Consider the following 23,130-nt stretch of genomic DNA (forward strand, 5'->3'; position numbering starts at 1 on the left):
GGCCCAAAGGGCAACGGTGGCAAGGGCGGGGAGAAGCCTGCTGGAGGGCCTGGGCCCGGCCTGCCTGAGTTGGTGGTGGTCAGTTCCCTCTGCTGCTGGCTGTGGAATGTGAGGCCTGGCCTGGGAGATATTTCTGATGCACTTTGAGCCACCCCGCCCCCTGGAACTCAGACCCTGCATGCTCCATGCCAGAACAATGACGACCACTTCCAATTGTTTCCTAATGGGAGGGGGGAGGGGAGCACCGTTTGGGAAGGGGGGAGAGCCTGGGGGAAATGCTTCTAGTGACAACAGCCCTTTCTAAATCCGGCTAGGGACTGGGTGCAGGTGGGGGTGGGGGTGCCCTGCTGCCCCATATATACAGCCCCTGAGACCAGGTCTGGCCCCACAGCCTTTTCTCCTGCCCTCTGTGTCTCTTGCCTTGCTGCTCTCAGGTAGGAGTGGGTAGTTGAAGGCCTTCCTCTGGGATAAGGGGGGCCCAGGTTTAGGAAGGAGCTCCTCTAGGACACAGCAGGCTTCATCCAGGGCTTCACGCAGAGTGCCAAGTCTGCTCATCCAGCACACGTGTGCAGGCCCGAATGTGCGCATACGTGCCCCAGGAATGTGGATACTCGTGTGTTACAGTGGAAGATATCTACGAGCTTTTGGGGCCAGGACGTGTAAGAGGTGTATGTGCAGCAGGCGTGTGTTGAATGTGAGGGACGGGATTTGCCTGTAAGCATCAGGGCTCCCTTCTAAGATACAGAGATTCCAAGTGGGAGCCAGGGGGTTATGATCATGTCTGAGGACAGCGGTTCTGTTTGGCGGAGGGGAAAGAGAATTCTGGAACATATAAATACCCACGCATGTGCAGGTGGAGGTACTTGTATGTGCACATAGGGGTGTGAAAATTACTGTGTGTGAGCTCCTTTTCGCACTTGGATGTGGGTGTTCCAGGTCTTTGTATCCTTGAGAATATACACTAGCAGGTGTCTATTTACAGTCTACTATAGTGAAAGTGCACATCTGTTTTTGAGGCATTGGGCACCCGAGGAGGGATGTGTGTGTGCTGACGTATCAGTGTGTGAGGCATCAGTAAGTCTTTGTGTGGGTTGTGGGCACGAGTAGCGGGTTTGTGTGTTCATGGAGGATGTGTGGCAAGTGCCTGTGCAGTGGGTGTGTCTCTGAGAGGATACCCATGGTGTCTCCTCTCTGAGAATGTCATAAAGTTCTCATTAATAAAATGGGGACATGATGGAACTACCATGTTTCACACCGGGTTCCTGGGCAAGCAGGTCGCTTGACTTGATGGCCTCATCTGTAGAATGGGGTGAGGACTCAGTGAGAGAGCATGCGTAGGAGTGCGCTGTAGCCTGGAAAGCACTGAACAAATGTGACCATTAGTTTTTATCAGGTGGCTCAAAGGAAGAGAGTTTCAGTAGGTGGGGATAGGCAGGGGTGGGACCATCTCCCAGAAGTGAAGGGAATTAGGGCTTCAGAATGGAGTTGACAGCAGGATATAGTTACATCTAGTACTTGGGGGCGGGGGGGAGGGGGCGGGTAGGGACAGAGAATAGAGCTTGAAAAACAAGAAAGAGAATGCAACCAGAAAAGGCGACCACCAATTCCAACTGCTTAGGGCTGGAGGGAGAAGGGGGTTGCTGGAGGGCAGAGCTAGGAAGAAGCAGGGAGATGGCCCTGCCCTGACCCTGCCTTCCCTCTGTCCAGGTCGCTGCTGGCCTGGGCCCCTGTCCTCATCTATAGGCACATTTGAGAAGCCAAGGTAAGAAGAGCTGAAGATGGAGTATGGGAGGATTTAGGAAATTGGGCCTCACAGCCTTAGAGCCAGGCAATGAATCTCTAGTTGCTGGCTTGCCTTGGGGAGATTATGTCGGTTGCCAGGACCTCCCTACCTATCACTAGTGAAGGGAGCCAGGGACAGATGAGGGTCAGAGTCCTGCTCCCAGGAGAAGCCCAGGGCACTCATTGCTCCCTAGGGGATCCTCAGCCTGAACAACAGTTAGCTGCCCCTTGCACCCTGACAGGCTTGCTAGGCCCTTCTTCTGGTTACGGCAAGTCAGTGACCCCTCCTGACTCCAGAGCACTGTGCGAGGTGTGGGGCTTCCACTGCAGGGGAGAGTCCAGGGAGGGGGAAAGAGAGTGGCAGACAGGAAGGCAGCCAATTTCTTCTCCTGCACACCCCAGGCGCAGCCATGGTGGATGCGGAGATGGCCGCGTTTGGGGCGGCTGCCCCCTACCTGCGCAAGTCAGAGAAGGAGCGGCTGGAAGCCCAGACCAGGCCATTCGACCTCAAGAAGGACGTCTTTGTGCCTGATGACAAAGAGGAGTTCGTCAAGGCCAAGATTGTGTCTCGAGATGGTGGCAAAGTCACTGCCGAGACCGAGCATGGCAAGGTGGGTGCAGGGCTGGGGTGCAAGAGTTGCAACCAGGATTCTCCTTTCCTTTGGGAAGGCATCCAAACCCTCTGAACAGCCCTTCTCATTCCCAAGACTCAGTCTACCTTCTCTGTGAGACCCTGGATTCTCCTCTCCAACACCGTTGACCTGCCACTCTCCCAACTCCTATTCCTAAGAAACCCTCAACTCTGAGCCCTGTTGAGAGCAGGGAAAGGTGAAGGTGGACAGCCTGGGCTGACAGTATGGCTGGTGTGGGCTGTTGCAGACGGTGACCGTGAAGGAGGAGCAGGTGATGCAGCAGAACCCACCCAAGTTCGACAAGATCGAGGACATGGCCATGCTGACCTTCCTGCACGAGCCCGCCGTGCTCTATAACCTCAAGGAGCGCTACGCCTCCTGGATGATCTACGTGAGTGCCAGCACCTATCATGTCCCTCTGAACCTAGCAGCCCCCTGGTCCATGTGTTTCTACCTCACTTTCTGGAGCCAAGAGTCTCTGTTCTCTGTGTCCAGGCAGTATGGCCCTCTCATCCTAGTTTGGACAACCTTGGCTCCGTGCTGGTCCTCTGGGGGCTGCAATTACTCAGATTTAGTGCATTTGGAGCTGACTCTTTCTTTTCTTCCTCTAACTCTGAAACCCACCACACTTCCCCCTTCATCCCTGGAAATATACTCCTTCTTTTCTACCCCCAGACCTACTCGGGCCTCTTCTGCGTCACCGTCAACCCCTACAAGTGGCTGCCGGTGTACAATGCTGAGGTGGTGGCCGCCTACCGGGGCAAGAAGAGGAGTGAGGCCCCGCCCCACATCTTCTCCATCTCCGACAATGCCTATCAGTACATGCTGACAGGTGAGAGTCCACACAGGACAGGCCTTCCTGAAAGGGCTCCCCTGGAGAGAACTCACACACTTGTTCCCTTCTTCCTCCTGGAGAGACTAAGTAAACTGGGGGATGCCTAGGGAGAAGCAGGGACAGGGGTGAGGAGAAGCCAGATGGGTACATCCTGGACTGCTCCTGACTTTTCCTCTCCATTTTCTCCCCACAGACAGGGAAAACCAGTCCATCCTGATCACGTGAGTGTGACTCCATGGTGTTATGTTCCCTTCCAGAATCTCCCTGACCCAGCGCCCCACATGCATGGACCTACGGTCCTGCCCCCCACGCGCATGCCCATCTCCTCCTTCACTGAACTTTACTTTACTCTTCTCTTCACTCTCCCTCTTCCTTTCTGCTTTCCATTGCCTTCTTTTCCTCTCCCATCTCCTTCTCCCACTCTCCTCCAACTCATCATTCATATATCCATAACCCTCTCATCACCAGGTCTTCTTCACCCCTTCACTTCCTTTCCCTTCAGAAACCTTCCCCAGCCTTCTAGCCCCATCCCATTCTTTTTCCAAGCACCCCAGACCCAGCTCCTCCGATTGGTCTTGCCCAGCCAAACACAGGTTCCACATGTCCCGAGTCAGTGCCTGCTCACAGCACCCTTCTGGGTCACTCCCCAACCCTGTGCAGGTCTGAAGGCAGCCATGTGCCTTGGGTGTATGTTACCTGGCAGCTTCCTGCTTTATCTCCCACTCTCACGAAGGACCATGCATTCTTTCCTTACACGAGCCTTGTTGGTTTCAAGCAGTGTTTGCTCACTGTCTAATGAGCCCCTGGCTCTCTCAACAGCGGAGAATCCGGGGCAGGGAAGACAGTCAACACCAAGAGGGTCATCCAGTACTTTGCTGTCATCGCTGCCATTGGGGACCGCAGCAAGAAGGACCAGAACCCAGGCAAGGTAGGCCTGTGGTCCTCCCAGGACCTGCCCTGCAGAAAGGGAGTTGGAGGGCCTCTCAACTGCCTCTCCTTCCTGACCCCTGCAGGGCACCCTGGAGGACCAGATCATCCAGGCCAACCCCGCCCTGGAGGCCTTCGGCAACGCCAAGACCGTCAGGAACGACAACTCCTCCCGCTTTGTGAGTGATCACTGACCTTGGGCTTGGGGCTTGGGCTGCTTGAGGTTTGGCCTCAAATATGGGCCTTCTCCCCTGCAACTCATCTCCACCCCCTCCAACTCTCCAGGGGAAATTCATTCGAATCCATTTTGGGGCAACCGGAAAGTTGGCATCTGCAGACATAGAGACCTGTGAGTGCCGTGGGCCTGCTGGGGGCTGCCTGAGCTCACTCTCCTTCTAGACTGTCTCTGTCTCAACCTCTCTGTCTCACTGTCCTTCAGTCCTGCTGCCTCTTTCTGTCTCTCTCTATTTGCGTGTGAGTCTCTTCAGTCTGTATATTTGTTTCTCTCTGAGACTTCCTCTGAGTCTTTCTTCATCTCTGCCACGTCTGTGTGACTTTCTTTGGGACTTTTCTCTGGGTCTCTGTCTCCATCTCCACACATGATCTCTGTGCTTATGTATGAAGCTCTTTGTCTCTTCCTCTCCCTCTCCCTTTACCAGTTATTTGCTTCATTTATCATTCAATTTCCTTGATTTACTTGTACCTAATTGTAATCTTTTCTTTCTACTCCTTTTTCTATCCTCCTTTTCACAGACCTTCTGGAAAAATCCAGGGTAATTTTCCAGCTGAAAGCAGAGAGAGATTATCATATTTTCTACCAAATCCTGTCTAACAAAAAACCTGAGCTTTTGGGTGAGTCAGAGCTACCAACTGAGACCAACTATCTCCATGGCAACCTGGTCTCCTCTGCTTGTGGCTGGCTTCTGTTAATATGCCCTGGGTTTTATGGCACTTCTGGACTTGTTTCTGTGGGAGGTGGGCCATGTCCAGCCCTGCCAAGTGCTCTCCTGTGGGCCATGTGATGTGGCAGAGCCAGCGGCTCGCGTCCCATCCTAACCACATCTTCTCTCCTCAGACATGCTGCTGATCACCAACAACCCCTACGATTACGCATTCATCTCCCAAGGAGAGACCACCGTGGCCTCAATTGATGATGCTGAGGAGCTCATGGCCACTGATGTAAGTGTGGGTGAGGACCCAGCCAGGGGTGGGGAAATTGGTGGTGAGGAGAAAATGGGGCCTGCTCACTTCCCAGGAGCAGAGCTAAGACATAGGCTGTCTGTTCAAAATGATGTGGCCCTTTCTTAGACATACAGCATGTGCCCTCTGATCAGAGTGTGCTGGGGTATGGGCTGGCCAGGATTTGGCATGCAGTCAAGCTAGAGGGGGATTAGAATCCTACACAGGCAAACAAGCCAAGAAATAAAGCAATCATGCCAGGGTGGGTTGAGGGGGCAGTGGAGGGAGGGTCATGTGGACATCATGAGGCTGGGACAGACTGCTGGGTGAAGAACAGAGAAATAGACAGGTATGGGAAGCAAGTACAAAGTCTGAAAAAGGGGGAAGAGCAGCAACCATAGGTGGGTAACCTGGAGCGGCCCCAGAGAACACTGATGGCAGGGCTGAGGCATCTACACTCCATCTTGCTCTTGTATGCTTCCATCTTTGTTTAGGGGTCCCCACTTGGTCTGGGAGTCTCAGAACCTATAGGGATTAAGGAAACAAGTTCTCTCTATAACTTACAAGGGCTCTCATTTACCTGCCATACTTCTTTTTTCTGGGAACCACCAATATGTGGTTTTCCTACAGAACGCCTTTGACGTACTGGGCTTCACTTCAGAGGAGAAGAACTCCATTTACAAGCTGACGGGTGCCATCATGCACTTTGGAAACATGAAGTTCAAACAGAAGCAACGGGAGGAGCAGGCAGAGCCAGATGGCACTGAAGGTGGGAGGCAGGGACACTGGGGACAGCTGTAAAGTCACAAGGGCCAGGTCTGGAGAGAAGTCATCCCTTTCCCAAATTTGCAACCTACCCTTTCTGTCCAGAGGCCGACAAGTCTGCCTACCTCATGGGGCTGAATTCAGCTGACCTCCTCAAGGGACTGTGCCACCCTCGGGTGAAAGTAGGCAATGAGTACGTCACCAAGGGGCAGAATGTCCAGCAGGTGTGTCTTTTTTTTCCAGAAGATAAATGTGGGAAGAGGCTGACATGGTGGGGTGGAAACTTAGGAACACTCTTTCAATAACCCTGCTCCTTTGGGTCTCTCCCTTACTTTCCAGGTGGCATATGCCACTGGGGCACTGGCCAAGGCAGTGTATGAGAAGATGTTCAACTGGATGGTGACACGGATCAATGCCACCCTGGAGACCAAGCAGCCACGCCAGTACTTCATTGGTGTCCTGGATATTGCTGGCTTTGAGATCTTTGATGTGAGTCAGGGGAGCCCTGGGCACAGGGAGAATATATCTCACACATAAACATAGTTAATAAGAACTTTGTACCAGTCGTGGGCCAGGCTCTGAGAAAGGTGGCGTGGATTCAGCAAGGGTGGAGGCAGTTGTCCCTGTGACATCAGGGCAGTTCTTCCTCCCCTGCCCTGAGATGGGAGGGGACCAGCTCATCCCCTCGGCCACCCGGACACCCGTTTGCCTGACCTTCTCCCACCCCTCGTTCCTCCTGCAGTTCAACAGCTTTGAGCAGCTCTGCATCAACTTCACCAATGAGAAGCTGCAGCAGTTCTTCAACCACCACATGTTCGTCCTGGAACAGGAGGAGTACAAGAAAGAGGGCATCGAGTGGGAGTTCATTGACTTTGGCATGGACCTGCAGGCCTGCATTGACCTCATTGAGAAGGTGCTGCCTTGGCCTTACCACCTGAACTCTCTGCCCACACCCACATGACTGCCCCAGACAAAATAACAGCCTCTATCTCTTTTGGGGATCAAGGAAGTTTGGGAATGATCTGGGCGATCATAGGAGTCTACCTATTCTCAACCCCAGCATCTCAGGGTCTGCATGATAGAGTGGTGTGTGAAGCACTAGAGAACCACACTCCCATGCTTTCACAAAGGTCCCTCTATCATCAAAGTGTTCCACCTTGGGGAAGTGTTGGGCTGGTGCTAGTCAGTAGACAACCCAAAGGAATATCTCCTTGGGCAAATATTGACCCTAGAGCGGAATCCATTTCCATCCATGTGAAGCATGCTCAGTGATGCTCTTCCCTCTCTCCTCAGCCCATGGGCATCATGTCCATCCTGGAGGAGGAGTGCATGTTTCCCAAGGCCACTGACATGACCTTCAAAGCTAAGCTTTATGACAATCACCTGGGCAAGTCCAACAACTTCCAGAAGCCACGCAATATCAAGGGGAAGCCGGAAGCCCACTTCTCCCTGATCCACTATGCTGGTACCGTGGACTACAACATCCTGGGATGGCTACAGAAGAACAAAGACCCGCTCAATGAGACAGTGGTGGGCTTGTACCAGAAATCCTCCCTCAAGCTTCTTAGCAACCTGTTTGCCAACTATGCTGGGGCTGATGCGCGTAAGTAGAGACTGGGGCCTCTGGGGGACCAGGAACTGGATTTTCTGTCTCAGGTCAATTGCTACACCCCACTACCTCCATGTCAGGTTGTGCCCCAAAGTTTTCAGATTCAATGAGATGGAATTAGGTGGAGAGGAACCCACACTGAATAGCCTCACCTAGAGGCCAAATGTCGAAGAGGCTGTGATTTTCTGTTCTCTCTTTTTCTTTTTTCTCTTTTTCTGGCCTCTCATTTCCACAGCTGTTGATAAGACCAAAGGCAAGGCCAAGAAAGGCTCCTCCTTTCAGACTGTGTCAGCTCTGCACAGGGTGAGTGTGTGACCCTGGTCCCAGGCCAGCATGGCTCTACACCCATTCTGTTCCTCACTCACTCACCCTGCCTTTCATCCCCTGACTCTCCTCACTGCCTGGTCCTGTCTCCTCCATTCTTGATCTTTTCCAATTTGTTCTATTTTTCTCTTTCCTTCCTCTCCTGCCTTCCATCCCTTCTCTCCTCATCCATGTCTTTCTTCAGCATCCTTCATTCTCCTCTCCTTCCTTTCCATCCTCCCTGCTCTCCTTGCATCCTCTCCACCTGTACATTCCCTCTGTCCTCTCCTCTCCCTTCCCTGCTTTACTTTCACCTTCTTCACTATGCCCTCTTGTTTCTTTGGCCACAGGAAAATCTGAACAAGCTAATGACCAACTTGCGTTCCACCCATCCCCACTTTGTACGATGCATCATCCCCAATGAGACAAAGTCTCCAGGTAAGCCTTAGAGCTGGGCCCAGGCCACTGCTGGAAATGCCCCAGAGAAGGGTCTTCTAAATCATCTCCTGATCTATCCCCATAGTGTTTTCTAAATCACCTTCTTCTTCTCCCATCCCCTAGGCAGTCTCTCAGGCTCCTCTCCCACAGTGCTACCTTACACTTTAATGTGTAACTCAGGGTAATGGGTAAGGCTCGTTGATGGACATTGCCTCATTGGTGCCTTAGAGCCCCCAGTAAGATGTATAGGGCAAGGATTGTTACCCTTGTGTGACTGGTTAGTAAACGGAGATTCAGGGGACTGGGTTCAAGGCCTGGTTCTAATTTTGAGTTAGCTTGGTAAAGTCCCTTAACCTCTCAAGTCCCTTAATTCATTCATCCAGAAAACGGGATCTATCTGCCCTGGCTACTGCCCATGATACTAGGTTAAAGCCTATAAAACCAGGAAAGTGAAAATCTTTTGGTTACTCTTAAAAGTATGGCCAGAAAAAAAAAAAAATGAGACGAATAGAGGATTATTAGTAACTACTTGCTAAGGTTACAGACTAATAAGTGGTGGAGCCAGGATTGCAGCCCAGGTTTTTGACTCCTAATCTAGTGCTCTCCCTGTGTCATTGCCCAGCTTCTCACACACTTGTCTCCCCTCCCTTCCTGCCACAGGGGTGATGGACAACCCCTTGGTCATGCACCAGCTGCGCTGCAATGGCGTGCTGGAGGGCATCCGCATCTGCAGGAAGGGCTTCCCCAACCGCATCCTCTATGGCGACTTCCGGCAGAGGTAGGCATGGGGACCCTCCAGAGCGTGGGAACGGAGCTGGGGCAGCCTTGGAGGGAAAGGGGGTCTGAAGGTGGCCCCTGGAATTATTTGGGTGGAGAAGATCAGTGCAGAATGAGGGTAACTCCGGGCACTTCCTCCCACTTCCCCCAGGTATCGGATCTTGAACCCAGCGGCCATCCCTGAGGGGCAGTTCATTGACAGCAGGAAAGGGGCAGAGAAGCTGCTGGGCTCCCTGGACATTGACCACAACCAATACAAGTTCGGCCATACCAAGGTGAGGAAAGAAAGAAGACAAAGAAAGACATCTCTTGTGCTTTAATTCCTCACCTCATGCACCCTTTCCTTTGACTAACCATCTTAGGAAAACTCTGAACCATATGCTACTTCTCCCAGTGGAACATCCAGCACCCACTCCCCAATCCCAGCTTCAGCTGCCACTGACTCCCTTCCTCCAATTCTTTCCTAGGATGCTACCTTCCTAAGATAGTTCCCACCTCCTCTTTTCCCTCATGCCCCTTGCTAGTCATGCCCAACACACACGGTCTCTGCAGGTGTTCTTCAAGGCTGGGCTGCTGGGGCTGCTGGAGGAGATGCGGGATGAGAGGCTGAGCCGCATCATCACACGCATCCAGGCCCAGTCCCGTGGTGTGCTCTCCAGAATGGAGTATAAGAAGTTGCTGGAACGCAGGTAAGAGATCGCAAAAGGAGGTTCTTTCAGAGGCCCACCCTTCTTCAGGGTCTATGGCAAGAGAAAGTGCTCATACAGCCTTCAAAGAAACTGGGAGGAGGGACTCACATGGACACAGGGTGGACCTCAGGGTCAGAGTATGGGATGGAGGAAAGAAGTCAGTTCTTCAGAACGAGAAGGAGGCAGGAGGGCTCTTACCACCCCCCTCCTTGGGCTCCTGCAGAGACTCCCTACTGGTCATCCAGTGGAACATTCGGGCCTTCATGGGGGTCAAGAATTGGCCCTGGATGAAGCTCTACTTCAAGATCAAGCCACTGCTGAAGAGTGCAGAGACAGAGAAGGAGATGGCCACCATGAAGGAGGAGTTCGGGCGCCTCAAAGAGGCACTGGAGAAGTCTGAGGCACGCCGTAAGGAACTGGAGGAGAAGATGGTGTCCCTGCTGCAGGAGAAGAATGACCTGCAGCTCCAAGTGCAGGCAGTAAGGCTCCAGGGCCATTGTTGGCTCTTCCACCCTGCTCTGCCTACTCTTCACACACACCCTGCACCCCCTGCACCCCTACCCCAGGGGTTCAACATCTTTGTCTCCTCATAAGCATAGGATTCTGGGGCCAAAACTTCCAGAGATTTCCCAGAGATCCCTCAAGAAGAGGAAAGAGAAAGGGGAAGAATTAACTTTTAAATTAAAAGTACAAGCTTTATACCTGGGTTCAACCTGGATCCACTATTGAATACTCTTATGGCCTTGGACAAACCACCAGACTCAATTTCCTCATCATTAAGCAGAGAATAAAGATGCCCATCTTGCTAGGTTGTAAATATGTAAAGGGCTTGGCATCAGCAAATTTAAATTCCCTCCCTGGGATGGAGGAGATCAGAGGAAGAGAGTTAAATAAAGGGACCTCTAGTTCCCTTCCTCTCTGCTCCTCTCCCCCACTGCGTCCAAGCCACATTGCCCTAAAACCCTTCCCCTCTCCGTCCTTCTGAGGTTGTTCTCAGCTGGGACTATCCTGAAGCTCCCCTTCTGTAGTAAGCAATGAGCCTCTCCCTCTCTCTACCCACTGGGTGACAACTCTGCCACCAGACAGTCTCTCCTCTCTGCCTTGCCCTCAGGAACAAGACAATCTGGCTGATGCAGAGGAGCGCTGTGACCAGCTGATCAAGAACAAGATCCAGCTAGAGGCCAAGGTGAAAGAGATGACTGAGAGGCTGGAGGATGAAGAAGAGATGAACGCAGAGCTCACTGCCAAGAAGCGCAAGCTAGAGGATGAGTGCTCAGAGCTCAAAAGGGACATTGATGACCTGGAGCTGACTCTGGCCAAAGTGGAGAAGGAGAAGCATGCAACAGAGAACAAGGTGAGGACAGTTTTCTCCAGCTCCTGACCAGGTCTTTTCAGGGTTCCCAGAAGACACTGAACTTGAACAGGTCAGGCTGCTCAGGTGATCCTGAGATCACTGGTCCCTGACTTTGGAGGTCCTCACAGATGTCTCCAGGCTGGTGACATTTGATCCTAATGTGAATGGGGGTTCTTGGTCGGCAGGTGAAAAATCTGACAGAGGAAATGGCTGGGTTGGATGAAATAATTGCCAAGCTGACCAAGGAGAAAAAAGCCCTACAAGAGGCCCATCAGCAGGCCCTGGATGACCTTCAGGCTGAGGAGGACAAGGTTAACACCTTGACCAAGGCCAAGGTCAAGCTGGAGCAACAAGTAGATGATGTGAGTAGATTGAGTTATGGGGCCTTGATATATCATGCAAGTCTGTGCTCATATTTGGCCAGGGGGAGGCCGATTGGAGGATGTTCCCTTTCCTGATACCTGCCTACAAGGGAGTCAGGGAATAAAGGGGAAGAATAATCAATTCTGAAATATGCATCTCAACTCCACTAATATGATCAATAGTGGAGAGGGGCCTCCTTATTTGTGTTCAGGTTCAAGCCCACATTTCTCTTGTCTTCATCCACCACAGGATTTAAAAGATTGTCTCATGGGAAAGTGATTCATTTCTTTGGGAATCCTGTGAGACTCCTCGAGCAAGATTTTAGGCTCCTAAGATTTTAGGCGGGATCTGACCCTGAGTGATTATTGTTCCCACAGAAAGTCCTTTGAAATATCTCTATTGAATAATTTATCACTCCACATTATAATAATTTATTTCAATATCTGTCTCAGCAATAAGACAATGAGCTACTTTCATTCAAAAACTTGAATTTATTCAATTTTGTATCTGCAGTGCCTAGCACAGAGCCTGGCACCCAGTAGGTGCTCATAGGATGGTGAATGAATGAATGTAGATTTGGGTTTCATTTTATAGTCATTCATCCATTCATTTAGCAAACATTTGCCAAACATCCCCTACGTGCTAGTCACTCCTGGTAACCTTTGGAATAACTCTGGAGAAGACACTCCTAGAATTCCCCAACCCCTAGAATGACAGGGCTACAAAATGACCAAATCAGGATGCTTGGTCATGGCTGGTCCTTCACCCCATCAGCTGGAGGGATCCCTGGAGCAGGAGAAGAAGGTGCGCATGGACCTGGAGAGAGCAAAGCGGAAGCTGGAGGGCGACCTGAAGCTGACCCAGGAGAGCATCATGGACCTGGAGAATGACAAGCAGCAGCTGGATGAGCGGCTAAAAAAGTACCACATTGCTCTCCCTGCCACCTTCTTTCCTCCCCAGCCCTGGAGACTGTTCTGCCTATGACAGTACAAACTGAGCCAAGACACCCAGCCTCAGGAGCAAAGACCTCAGGCAGCCTAGATAGTGGATACTTAAACAGTGGTCAGAGGCCTCCAGGACGAATGCTTCCCTCTCAGACACACACACCAGGTCCTGGCAGTCCTCCCTGCCAAGGAGTCTAACTTGGGTTCCCTCAGGCTCTTTCTTCCTGTTGGACACTCCATAGGGATAGAAAATAACAGCTTACCCTCTATACACAACTCTCTTTGGAGACCACTTGCTTGACACAGAGGAAGTTTCCACTAGAAAACCCCTTTCAGGCTTTTCACAGAGACTCCAGAGGGGCACAGAGAAACTAACTCAAGAAGTGAAAGAGTCTGAGCCATTTCTTTTTCTGATTAACCTATGGTTCAATTTCTTATTCCAAGTCTTTCCAAAATGTATTGCTCCACTTTCTAGACTGGGTAAACAGTGAGCATGCAGAGCATATTTTGATCATTGATCCACTTGTGGGGCCCTCCTGGAGACCAACCAGCCTCCCTTGCCTCACTCTCCTCCCCTTTACACAGGAAGGACTTTGAGCTGAATGCTCTCAATGCAAGGATTGAGGATGAGCAGGCTCTGGGCATCCAACTGCAGAAGAAGCTTAAAGAGCTTCAGGTAAGGTCTGGGGTGCCCAAAGTGGGTACTAGAGTCCTTGGGCTGGTTCTCCTGACTCCTGCTTCCAGGGTGGCTGCTCCCCAGTCATTATGGAACTTGCCATGCGTCCATGAAGGACGACACAGAGCTATCACAGTATTACTATGGAGCATCCCCTAGAGAGGCTGGGCTGCCCAGTGATGACATAGGAAGAGACCCTGAAAAGATCAGAGGTCTGGAGGATTGGATTCCTGGCTTCCTGTTTCAGCTCTGCTTTAGCAGGGTCATCGAAAGCAGCCCACTCCAGATCTCTCAGTCTTCGTGTTCTCTCTATAACTTGGTAGCTTTTAGGGTCCCTTCCAACCCTGATGGTCTGTGACTTTGGTTCTTACCTCTAGAGCAGACCAGATGTTGGGTGTTTAGTTGTCTGGTCAGACAAACATGGATCTCTCATTTTTAAACTTTTGTTATTTCTTTATATTAAACTGTTAAAATATCCCTAGAATACAGATCTCTTTATCCCTCTTGAAGAGTGAGTCTCAAGAGTCAAGTAAAGAGAACAGATCTTGTTCTGTCCTAAATTGGCAAATCAAACCATTTCCCCAAATCCTTCTATTTGCATCTCTCCACTGGTAGAATAAAACAGACTTGCTACTCCAGACAAGCCAGCCAGGGGTCATTTAGAGACCTGGGGTGCGGGTTCTGCTAGACGTCTCTGGGTGGTGGATCTGAGCCCTTGATGTCCGGGTCCAGGCACGCATCGAGGAACTGGAGGAGGAGCTGGAGGCCGAGCGCACGGCCCGAGCCAAGGTGGAGAAGCTGCGCTCAGACCTGTCCCGGGAGCTGGAGGAGATCAGCGAGCGGCTGGAAGAGGCCGGTGGGGCCACGTCCGTGCAGATCGAGATGAACAAGAAACGTGAGGCCGAGTTCCAGAAGATGCGGCGAGACCTGGAGGAGGCCACACTACAGCACGAGGCCACAGCTGCTGCCCTGCGCAAGAAGCACGCTGACAGTGTGGCCGAGCTGGGTGAGCAGATCGACAACCTGCAGCGGGTGAAGCAGAAGCTGGAGAAGGAGAAGAGTGAGTTCAAGCTGGAGCTGGATGATGTCACCTCCAACATGGAGCAGATCATCAAGGCCAAGGTGGGTAGCCGCTTACCTCTCCCAACCTCCAGTGGGTCTCTCCACTACCACATTCTGTCCACATCCTCTCTCTTTGATGGGTCATTTTCCCACTTCCCTTCATCTACTTGGTCTCCAATCTCCTCCTTTCTCCCGTGCCCTCCCTCTGCCTTTCTCCTTCCTTTGCACCCTTATAATCCTCTCCATCTCCCCTGCACTAATCATTATCCCTCCTTCCTCTCTCAGGCTAACCTGGAGAAGATGTGCCGGACCCTGGAAGACCAGATGAATGAACACCGTAGCAAGGCTGAGGAGACCCAGCGTTCTGTCAATGACCTCACCAGCCAGCGGGCCAAGCTACAAACTGAGAATGGTGAGCCTAGAGCTGAGATCCACAGGACCCACCCCAGTCTCCCTCTCTTCCCGAGCCACCCTAGGCTTTGGTAGGCTCTTAAGAACACATGTGTGTGTGCACACATGCACACACACTCACACAGTATCTCCAGAACATAGGGCATGAGGGTTGGGGGGATTGGAGGTAGAGAGGAGTGACTGAGAATTGAGGGTGCCTTGGTGCCACCCCAGGTGAGCTGTCCCGGCAGCTGGATGAGAAAGAGGCACTGATCTCCCAGCTGACCCGAGGCAAACTCACCTATACCCAGCAGTTGGAGGACCTCAAGAGGCAGCTGGAGGAGGAGGTGAAGGTAAGGTGTGGATTTGGCTCCCAGCCAGGCAAGGAGCACCTCAGCCAGCCATGCGCTTCCTTTCCCCGAAACTGGCTTGCTGTCTTTGCATTATTCTCCCAGAATTACAAAAGGAAGAATAGCCCAACCCCCATCACATGCCCCTAGATCTATTTCCCAGGCTGAGGCCCTCTGCCCTTCTGCTGCCATCCCGGGGGGAGGGTGGGGGTGTGAGAGGAGGGCATGGAGAGGGGCTAGGGGGTGGGATAGGGAGGTAAGGGAGGTGGGGGAGAGGAAATAAAGACATATCCCCAGAATTCTGATACGTCCTGCCTGGGCACAGGTATCGTATGCTGGCAATCTGAAAACGGGAAAGAAACTGGAGCTTATTCTGGCACACCATGCTGAGCTCATAAAAAAGCTCACAAAAATTTAAAAAGAAAAAGAAAAAAAAGGCCAAGATTCAAATACCAAAGTGCGCCTTATAGCTCTGTGAACTTGGAGATATCACCTACATGCCTCTGAGTCACCCCACTCCGTCCCCCGAAAAAATGGCGGTGATATAATAATCCAGTTGCAGAGAGGAGCCCAGAGCGATGGGCACGAAGCATTTTATAAATAGTGCAGGGTCCGGTCGGCATTCCTTGTTACTAGTACTCAGTAAACCATGCCAGCCCCGCTGGGGATTTGGAGCTAGGTGGGGCCGCAGGGAGAACGTTGAGACTAGGGGGAGGAGACGGGCAAGGTCCGCGTTGCTTGATGGGGAAAGCTGAGCCCCTCCCGGTGCCCGGCCCTCCCCAGGCGAAGAACGCCCTGGCCCACGCGCTGCAGTCGGCCCGCCACGACTGCGACCTGCTGCGGGAGCAGTACGAGGAGGAGACGGAGGCCAAGGCCGAGCTGCAGCGCGTCCTGTCCAAGGCCAACTCCGAGGTGGCCCAGTGGAGGACCAAGTACGAGACAGACGCCATCCAGCGGACTGAGGAGCTCGAGGAGGCCAAGTGAGTCCCGTGCGCGGCAGGACTCCCCAGCCCTGTCTTCAGTGGATTCCCCTCAGAGGATGCTCGGCTAGTTTTTGACAGCACAGGAAGACCCTGCCCAGCCCCACCTCCTTCTCCTCTCAGGGAAGCTTTTTGCTCGCGTTATGTTTCTCATCCGAATATAAGACGAACAAAAGGTTTGTCTGAGGGCAGAGTGCTCCCACTCGGGGCAGGGTGCTGTAGGCTGCAGAAGCCCCTGCCGCCTCCATCCTCAGCCTAGACCCTGGCACAGGTCAGACATAACTCCACCTGCACCCCCAGAAGGCACTCCTCGGGGCTGAGGGCCTTCACGCCCTGCGATCCTCAGCCTGCTCAGGTCTCCGCCCCCTGGGTCCTGTCCTCAGGCTTCTCCAACAACTCTTCTGGATTTCGGGAATTGTTTTCCAGAAGGCTCATGTTGTTTCCCCTTGTCCCAAATCCACTCCCTTCCATCCTTCCCACCCTCTCCCCACCCTCCCCCGGGCAGGAAGAAGCTGGCCCAGAGGCTGCAGGATGCTGAGGAGGCCGTGGAGGCCGTCAACGCCAAGTGCTCGTCGCTGGAGAAGACCAAGCACCGGCTGCAGAACGAGATCGAGGACCTGATGGTGGACGTGGAGCGCTCCAACGCCGCCGCCGCAGCCCTGGACAAGAAGCAGAGGAACTTCGACAAGGTGGGCCGCGCGGTGGGGGGAGAGCGAGGGAGGGGTGGAGTCTGTGGGAGCCCCCCATGTTTGGCTCAGGGGAGCGGGAGGTTGGAGCCACAGGGAGGGTGAGGAGGGGAGAGCCAGGTGAGGGGCCTGGAGCAGCCCCTGGAGCCGCGCAGTGAGCCACCTCCCTGGGCAGATCCTGGCCGAGTGGAAGCAGAAGTACGAGGAGTCGCAGTCGGAGCTGGAGTCCTCGCAGAAGGAGGCGCGCTCCCTCAGCACCGAGCTCTTCAAGCTCAAGAACGCCTACGAGGAGTCCCTGGAGCACCTGGAGACCTTCAAGCGGGAGAACAAGAACCTGCAGGGTGCGCTGGGGTCAGCGGCCGGGAGGGGCCTGCGGCAGTGTCCCCATGTGGAGACCTGCCCCACCCCCTGCACTGGACCACAGCAGCCCCCAACCAAGTCCCCGTGCCCCTCCCACAGAGGAGATCTCTGACCTGACGGAGCAGTTGGGCTCTAGTGGAAAAACCATCCACGAGCTGGAGAAGGTCCGCAAGCAGCTGGAGGCGGAGAAGCTGGAGCTGCAGTCCGCCCTGGAGGAGGCGGAGGTGTGTGTGTGTGTGTGTGTGTGTGTGTGTGAGAGGTGTGTGTGCATGGGGGGAGTGTGGCAGGGGGTGAGGGAGGGGAGCAGAACTCTAGACTTGTGGTCCCTGTTCTCATCTCCTTTTTTTTTTCTTCCACTGTTCCCTCTCCCAGAACTCAGAACAGTTTCCGGCACCTAGTAGACACTCAGCAAATATTTTTGAATGAATGAATGAATCAATCCCTTGACTCCCTTCATACAAACATTTTATATACTGCATCTTAGACAAATAGTCCCTGTTCCACTCAAGGCCCTTTTCCCATCCCTGCCTCCCTCTTTGTTCTTTTTTGTTTTATTTATTTTTTGGTTTGTTTGTTTCTTTTTATTCTGTGCCTGATTGCCTGTTTCCTTGGCGACACCTTTCTTTTCACTTTCCTCTTTGTCTTCTTAGCTCTCTCCCCCTGCAAGAGCCTGAATCATCTCTCCTTAGGCTTGATTTTATTTTTCTTTCAAACACTCTTTTCGTCTTCCTCTTTCTGCCTCTTTGACTAAATCCTTTACCCCTGTCTTGAACTCATTTTGCATCTGTAATTCCTAGACACACTCCTAACCTGTGCTCTAATTGCCTGCCTTGGCCCCTCTCGCCCCACCCTCCTCCCAGGCCTCCCTGGAGCATGAGGAGGGCAAGATCCTCCGGGCCCAGCTGGAGTTCAACCAGATCAAGGCAGAGATTGAGCGGAAGCTGGCAGAGAAGGATGAGGAGATGGAGCAGGCCAAGCGCAACCACCTGCGGGTGGTGGACTCACTGCAGACCTCCCTGGACGCAGAGACACGCAGCCGCAATGAGGCGCTGCGGGTGAAGAAGAAGATGGAGGGCGACCTCAATGAGATGGAGATCCAGCTCAGCCATGCCAATCGCATGGCTGCCGAGGCCCAGAAGCAAGTCAAGAGCCTTCAGAGCTTACTAAAGGTACCTGGTGACTCTTGGAAGCAGTAGGTCGCCTCCCTGGGAGGTGGCTGGTGTCTGTGGCCAAGTTAGGTGGTGGTGTGACCCATAAGAGGCACCAGATCCCTCCTGGCCCTGGCCATTGTGAAGACATCCCACCAGCCCTCTGCAAGCCATGGCAGCAAGTTCCCCTCCAGCACTGAGTTCCATGTACCATCCTTCTGACGGGCCCAGAGGCCAATTCCCCACTCATGCCCATTCTCCTACTCCTCAGGACACCCAGATCCAGCTGGATGACGCGGTCCGTGCCAACGACGACCTGAAGGAGAACATCGCTATTGTGGAGCGGCGCAACAACCTGCTGCAGGCTGAGCTAGAGGAGCTTCGGGCCGTGGTGGAGCAGACAGAGCGGTCTCGGAAGCTGGCTGAGCAGGAGTTGATCGAGACCAGCGAGCGGGTGCAGCTGCTGCACTCCCAGGTGAACAGCTCCCCTGGGCATTCCTAGAGGGAAGCCCAGCCTGGCAGGACTGGGCAGTTGAGGGTTAGGAGCGACTCCTGGGTGCTCAGAGCTTTCCATGCTCTGCCCACCTCCCACCCCCGCAGAACACCAGTCTCATCAACCAAAAGAAGAAGATGGATGCAGACCTGTCCCAGCTCCAGACCGAAGTGGAGGAGGCGGTGCAGGAGTGCAGGAACGCCGAGGAGAAGGCCAAGAAGGCCATCACGGATGTGAGTCCAGCAGAGCGCAGGCCCCCTCCGCCTGCCCCTGCCCGTGTCTCTGGGGAGCAGGGGGGTGGGGGAGAGCAGTGAGCGCCTGAGGACCCAGCCAGACCCCGGGCACCCCTCTCTCCTGGTCCGCAGGCTGCCATGATGGCAGAGGAGCTGAAGAAGGAGCAGGACACGAGCGCCCACCTGGAGCGCATGAAGAAGAACATGGAGCAGACCATCAAGGACCTGCAGCACCGGCTGGACGAGGCTGAGCAGATCGCCCTCAAGGGCGGCAAGAAGCAGCTGCAGAAGCTGGAGGCCCGCGTGCGGGAGCTGGAGAACGAGCTGGAGGCCGAGCAGAAGCGCAACGCTGAGTCGGTCAAGGGCATGAGGAAGAGCGAGCGGCGCATCAAGGAGCTCACCTACCAGGTGCGGGCAGGCGGCTGGTGCCAGGCGCTCTAAGCTGCCACTCAAAACCAGGGCCAGTGCCCACCCACAAAGAATGAAGTGTTTTACCTTTTTCTGGGGGTAGAGGTGGGAGTGCAGCCCCTGTACGCCACCTGCACTCTGCCTAGCTCTTTCCTACCCCACACTCGGTCTCCTGGCTGGCCACAGTCAGTCTCTGCGCCTTCTGGCCTGGGAGCTCCACTTCAACACCCACCCTCAGCTGGTCCCTTGAGGACACACCCAGAGCTCCAGACAGGGCTCAATCAGCACAGATGACAAGGAAGCAAATATGCCATCATCCCCCCAAAATCCACCAAAGCCATTATCCAGGGAAAAGGTGTAGGCTGTAGCTTCTACTATATTTGCTAGATTCAGGCTTTCAATTAGATTTTGTTTCTTGTCCAATCCAGAATGTCACAATCCCTCAAAACCTTTGTCTTTAAGTTACAGAAAGCCTGTGTCATCTCCACTGCAGTCCAGAAAATTCCTTCATGCCTGAGTTCCTAGGGTTACTCCCAGCATATGTTGGGCTCTAGAGCAGGGGAATTTATCTTTAATGGGGGTCCCTTGACCCTCAAAGGCCTGCTGCCCAGAAAACTGCACACCATAATTTTGTGTACAGTTTCAGGAAAACTATCCACTTCTTGGACTTGATCCTGGTACAAATCTTTTAAAATAATCACAGTTTTTTTCTAAGAAACTAAAGAGAATTCAAGTGTTTAGTAAGGACCAGGAACTAGAATTAAGTTAAAACATTAGATTCAGGGGAAAGAGGACAGGGAGAAGTTGGGAGAGGGGAATACTGCTTCCTATGACTGTACCATCTTCCCTCCTGACTATCCCTGACCCCCAGACGGAGGAAGATAGGAAGAACCTGCTGCGGCTGCAGGACCTGGTAGACAAGCTGCAGCTGAAGGTGAAGGCCTACAAGCGCCAGGCCGAGGAGGCGGTGAGTGACCCTGCTGGACTGGGCCTGAAGGAGGAAACGGGAGAGCCAGTCCTGAGAACATCAGAACCCCAGGGCACCTCTCACCTCATGCCTCTCCCAACACCCACAGGAGGAGCAGGCCAACACCAACCTGTCCAAGTTCCGCAAGGTGCAGCACGAGCTGGATGAGGCGGAGGAGCGGGCGGACATCGCCGAGTCCCAGGTCAACAAGCTGCGGGCCAAGAGCCGTGACATTGGCACCAAGGTGGGCCCTCCCCTGGCTTCGCTTGTCCACCCCTACATAGGACACCCACCCGGCTCATGAGTCCCTCAGACAAGCACCCTTATACCAGGATGCCTCCTTTTCATCTTTCCCCCAAAATTGAACTATAAGGTCCCAGTCTGATGAGGCCCCTTTGCCTGAATCTCGCTACCATTGACTTGAGTGAGCTTATTCAGCCCTCCGGGATGTCTGAGCTTCTTCTAGCTCTAACTTTCAGTGATTCTGTGAATCCCAGCCCTAGGTTGTCAGCAACCCTAGAAGACCCCAATTTATGTGTACCCAGTATGTCCCAATTTCCATGTTCCTTCCACCTAATTTTGGCCCTCAGCCTTATAATTCAAACCTAACAGACATCCCAGATGACTCCCTTGTCCTCACCCAGGCAGCCAGCCCCAGAGCTCTGCTTTCCAGAACTAGCTCCCTCATTGACATCCCCATCAAGTCACACAGCTGTCCTCTATGTCATCTGGTCCTCCAGCTTCCTCTTTATTTTCTGTGCCCCACCTCTGAACAAACTCCCTCCTTCTCTAGAGCTAATTTGGGCTTTGTTTCCATTCACAAGGGCTTGAATGAGGAGTAACTGCCACATCTTCTTGATCTGCCCAGCCTTGAGGGTGCCAATGAAGCCCCCAGATCCAGAGCCCTGTATAGCAGCCCCTTTGGAGGAAGCAGAATAAAGAAATTTTCCTTAAAGCCGAAATCCTGCCTCCAGACTCTTCTTCAGTACCTGCCAGCCATCAGGATATGGGGTGTGTGAGGCCATGGAACTCCAGGAAGGGGCAGTTCAAAGGCCAGGCTAGATAGGCCTCCCCATGGGACCTCCTTTACCTCCTCTGAGTTGAATGAAACAGAGAAGTGATACTTCTCCTCCTGTCCCTCTTCCTGGCCTCCAGGCCTTCAGGGTTAGAGATTTAGGGAAGCTCTTCACCATCTTCTGGGGCCCCCTGAGTCCATCTACTACAGTCCTACAGCCCCAGCTCTAACCAACACCACTGAGAACAACCAAGTGGGCCATGGAGAGGAGGTTTAGTGTGTGTGGGTGCTGACCAGTGCCCTTTCTGAGCCATCTGAGGTGTGATCACTTGAACAGATGTGGTAATGACCCCTAAGCCCTGATCCAAGGCAAGTTCAGGGTCAAGGACTCACAGTTCTAGCCCATTCCTCATCCACATACCCTTCCAGACACAACTGCCACCATTTTCCAACAACCCAGAGAGGCCAGTCCCCTTCCCCACAACCAGGAGAAATGCACCCTCAGCCCACTTTCCTGTCCTCCTCATCCCTCCTGGTGCCAGGGTCCCAGGTGCTCCTTTGTTCTCCCTCACTTCTTCCCACTGTAACTTCCATCCCCAAGACCCTCCTCCTCTGGGCTGGAGGGAAGGTGGGGGTTCTTTGGCCCAGTTATGGAAAGCCATCTCGAGGGGAGGCCAAGCAGGTGAGGGACTGGGGGACAGTCACGTGTGAGCAGGACTCTGTGAAGAAGAGTGGGGAGGGTGGAACATCCCCAGAGGGCTGGGAAGTGGGGAAAGGAGCACAACCCTCTCCTAGTAACCAGGCCCAGCCATCTGGACTTGCTGCCAGAGCTGGGCTGCTAGGCTAGACCTGGGACGATGGGCCTTGGAGGGCAGGAGCTCGGGAGGCAGTGGGACTGTGGGCCTCCGTCTGGTGCGGCCCTGGACTGCATCTCCACCCACGCCGGCACATACACCTGGCCCCCACCTGCTCCTGCTCCACGGCCTGCTCTGAGCTTTGAGTTCTGAATGCAGCAGCCAGAGTAAGGGCCTGTCCCAGGAAGGACAGGATACTAGTGTTGGTGGGGGGGAGAGAAAGGAAAGAGGGGATGAGAAAAGGAAAGATCTGAGGGAGCAGAGGTGTCGGTGGAGATCATACGCATGCACAGAGAGAGATGAAGAAACTGGGAGAAAACGTGACCAGGAGAAACACACAGACACGAAGGAAAACGAGAAAATGGGGAGGACTCAGAAAGCTCCCCAGGCCCTCCCCCCTTCTCCTTGCACTGCCCTACAGTCTCTCTCCCTGGGACCATGCTTCTTCCTAGGAATAGAAGTCGAGAGGATGGGAGGGATACACAGAGAGAAGAGAGGAACACACTAGAAAAGAGAGATGTGGGAAAAATTCAGAGCATATAACCACCACAGCAGAAGAAATAGAGAGAAACAGATGCTAAAGGAAATGCCAGGGGTCCTGACAGCAGACAGTGAGGTACACAGGAGGGCAGGAGAGCTGAGCCGTGGGAGAATGAGGGATGCTGCGAGAGGGTGGGCAGAGAAGAAATGAGAGTGAGCCCTGGATGTAGAAGCTTGAAGAGCTGAGGGAGATGATACTGAGTACAGGAGAGAACAGTCACCTTCAGATGGATGGAGGAGCAGTGAGACCAGAGAGAGGAGGGACAGAGACCCTGGGGCAAGGTGTGGAGGCAGAGGTGCACCCAGCAGGCACAGCGGCGTCGGGCTTAGAGAAGACAGGCGCTTGTGGAGTTGGAGCTGTGCCAGGCCCT

The 23,130-nt window shown here is 53.4% G+C and overlaps 1 protein-coding gene across 1 annotated transcript; it reads left to right on the plus strand.

The window, feature by feature from the left end:
- The first annotated feature begins 372 nt into the window (after nucleotides 1-372).
- LOC101442595 (myosin-7) lies at nucleotides 373-21,312 on the plus strand. Its single transcript, XM_058293716.2, has 40 exons — nucleotides 373-434; nucleotides 1,708-1,762; nucleotides 2,185-2,393; nucleotides 2,662-2,805; nucleotides 3,090-3,246; nucleotides 3,443-3,470; nucleotides 4,069-4,177; nucleotides 4,263-4,355; nucleotides 4,462-4,525; nucleotides 4,930-5,028; nucleotides 5,252-5,355; nucleotides 5,986-6,124; nucleotides 6,226-6,344; nucleotides 6,460-6,609; nucleotides 6,863-7,033; nucleotides 7,414-7,723; nucleotides 7,965-8,032; nucleotides 8,383-8,470; nucleotides 9,131-9,248; nucleotides 9,399-9,522; nucleotides 9,800-9,936; nucleotides 10,160-10,415; nucleotides 11,048-11,290; nucleotides 11,476-11,652; nucleotides 12,428-12,573; nucleotides 13,183-13,273; nucleotides 14,006-14,395; nucleotides 14,621-14,747; nucleotides 14,960-15,078; nucleotides 15,859-16,055; nucleotides 16,561-16,744; nucleotides 16,917-17,082; nucleotides 17,201-17,325; nucleotides 17,962-18,270; nucleotides 18,521-18,724; nucleotides 18,850-18,975; nucleotides 19,108-19,383; nucleotides 20,255-20,350; nucleotides 20,460-20,594; nucleotides 21,175-21,312. Exons 3-40 carry the CDS (start codon nucleotides 2,193-2,195, stop codon nucleotides 21,190-21,192), a joined length of 5,808 nt encoding a protein of 1,935 aa, XP_058149699.1. The 5' UTR covers nucleotides 373-434; nucleotides 1,708-1,762; nucleotides 2,185-2,192; the 3' UTR covers nucleotides 21,193-21,312.
- Nucleotides 21,313-23,130: the final 1,818 nt, after the last annotated feature.

Source organism: Dasypus novemcinctus, chromosome 3, assembly GCF_030445035.2.
Source record: "Dasypus novemcinctus isolate mDasNov1 chromosome 3, mDasNov1.1.hap2, whole genome shotgun sequence".
In the NCBI taxonomy this organism is placed as follows: domain Eukaryota; kingdom Metazoa; phylum Chordata; class Mammalia; order Cingulata; family Dasypodidae; genus Dasypus; species Dasypus novemcinctus.

Bases quoted from the DNA above. Each gene is read 5' to 3' on its own strand.
- LOC101442595 (XM_058293716.2), top strand. From the start codon at position 2,193: ATGGTGGATGCGGAGATGGCCGCGTTTGGGGCGGCTGCCCCCTACCTG. The intron at 4,178-4,262 runs GTAGGCCTGTGG...TGACCCCTGCAG, and splicing joins AGGACCAGAACCCAGGCAAG to GGCACCCTGGAGGACCAGAT. The intron at 20,351-20,459 runs GTGAGTGACCCT...CAACACCCACAG, and splicing joins AGCGCCAGGCCGAGGAGGCG to GAGGAGCAGGCCAACACCAA.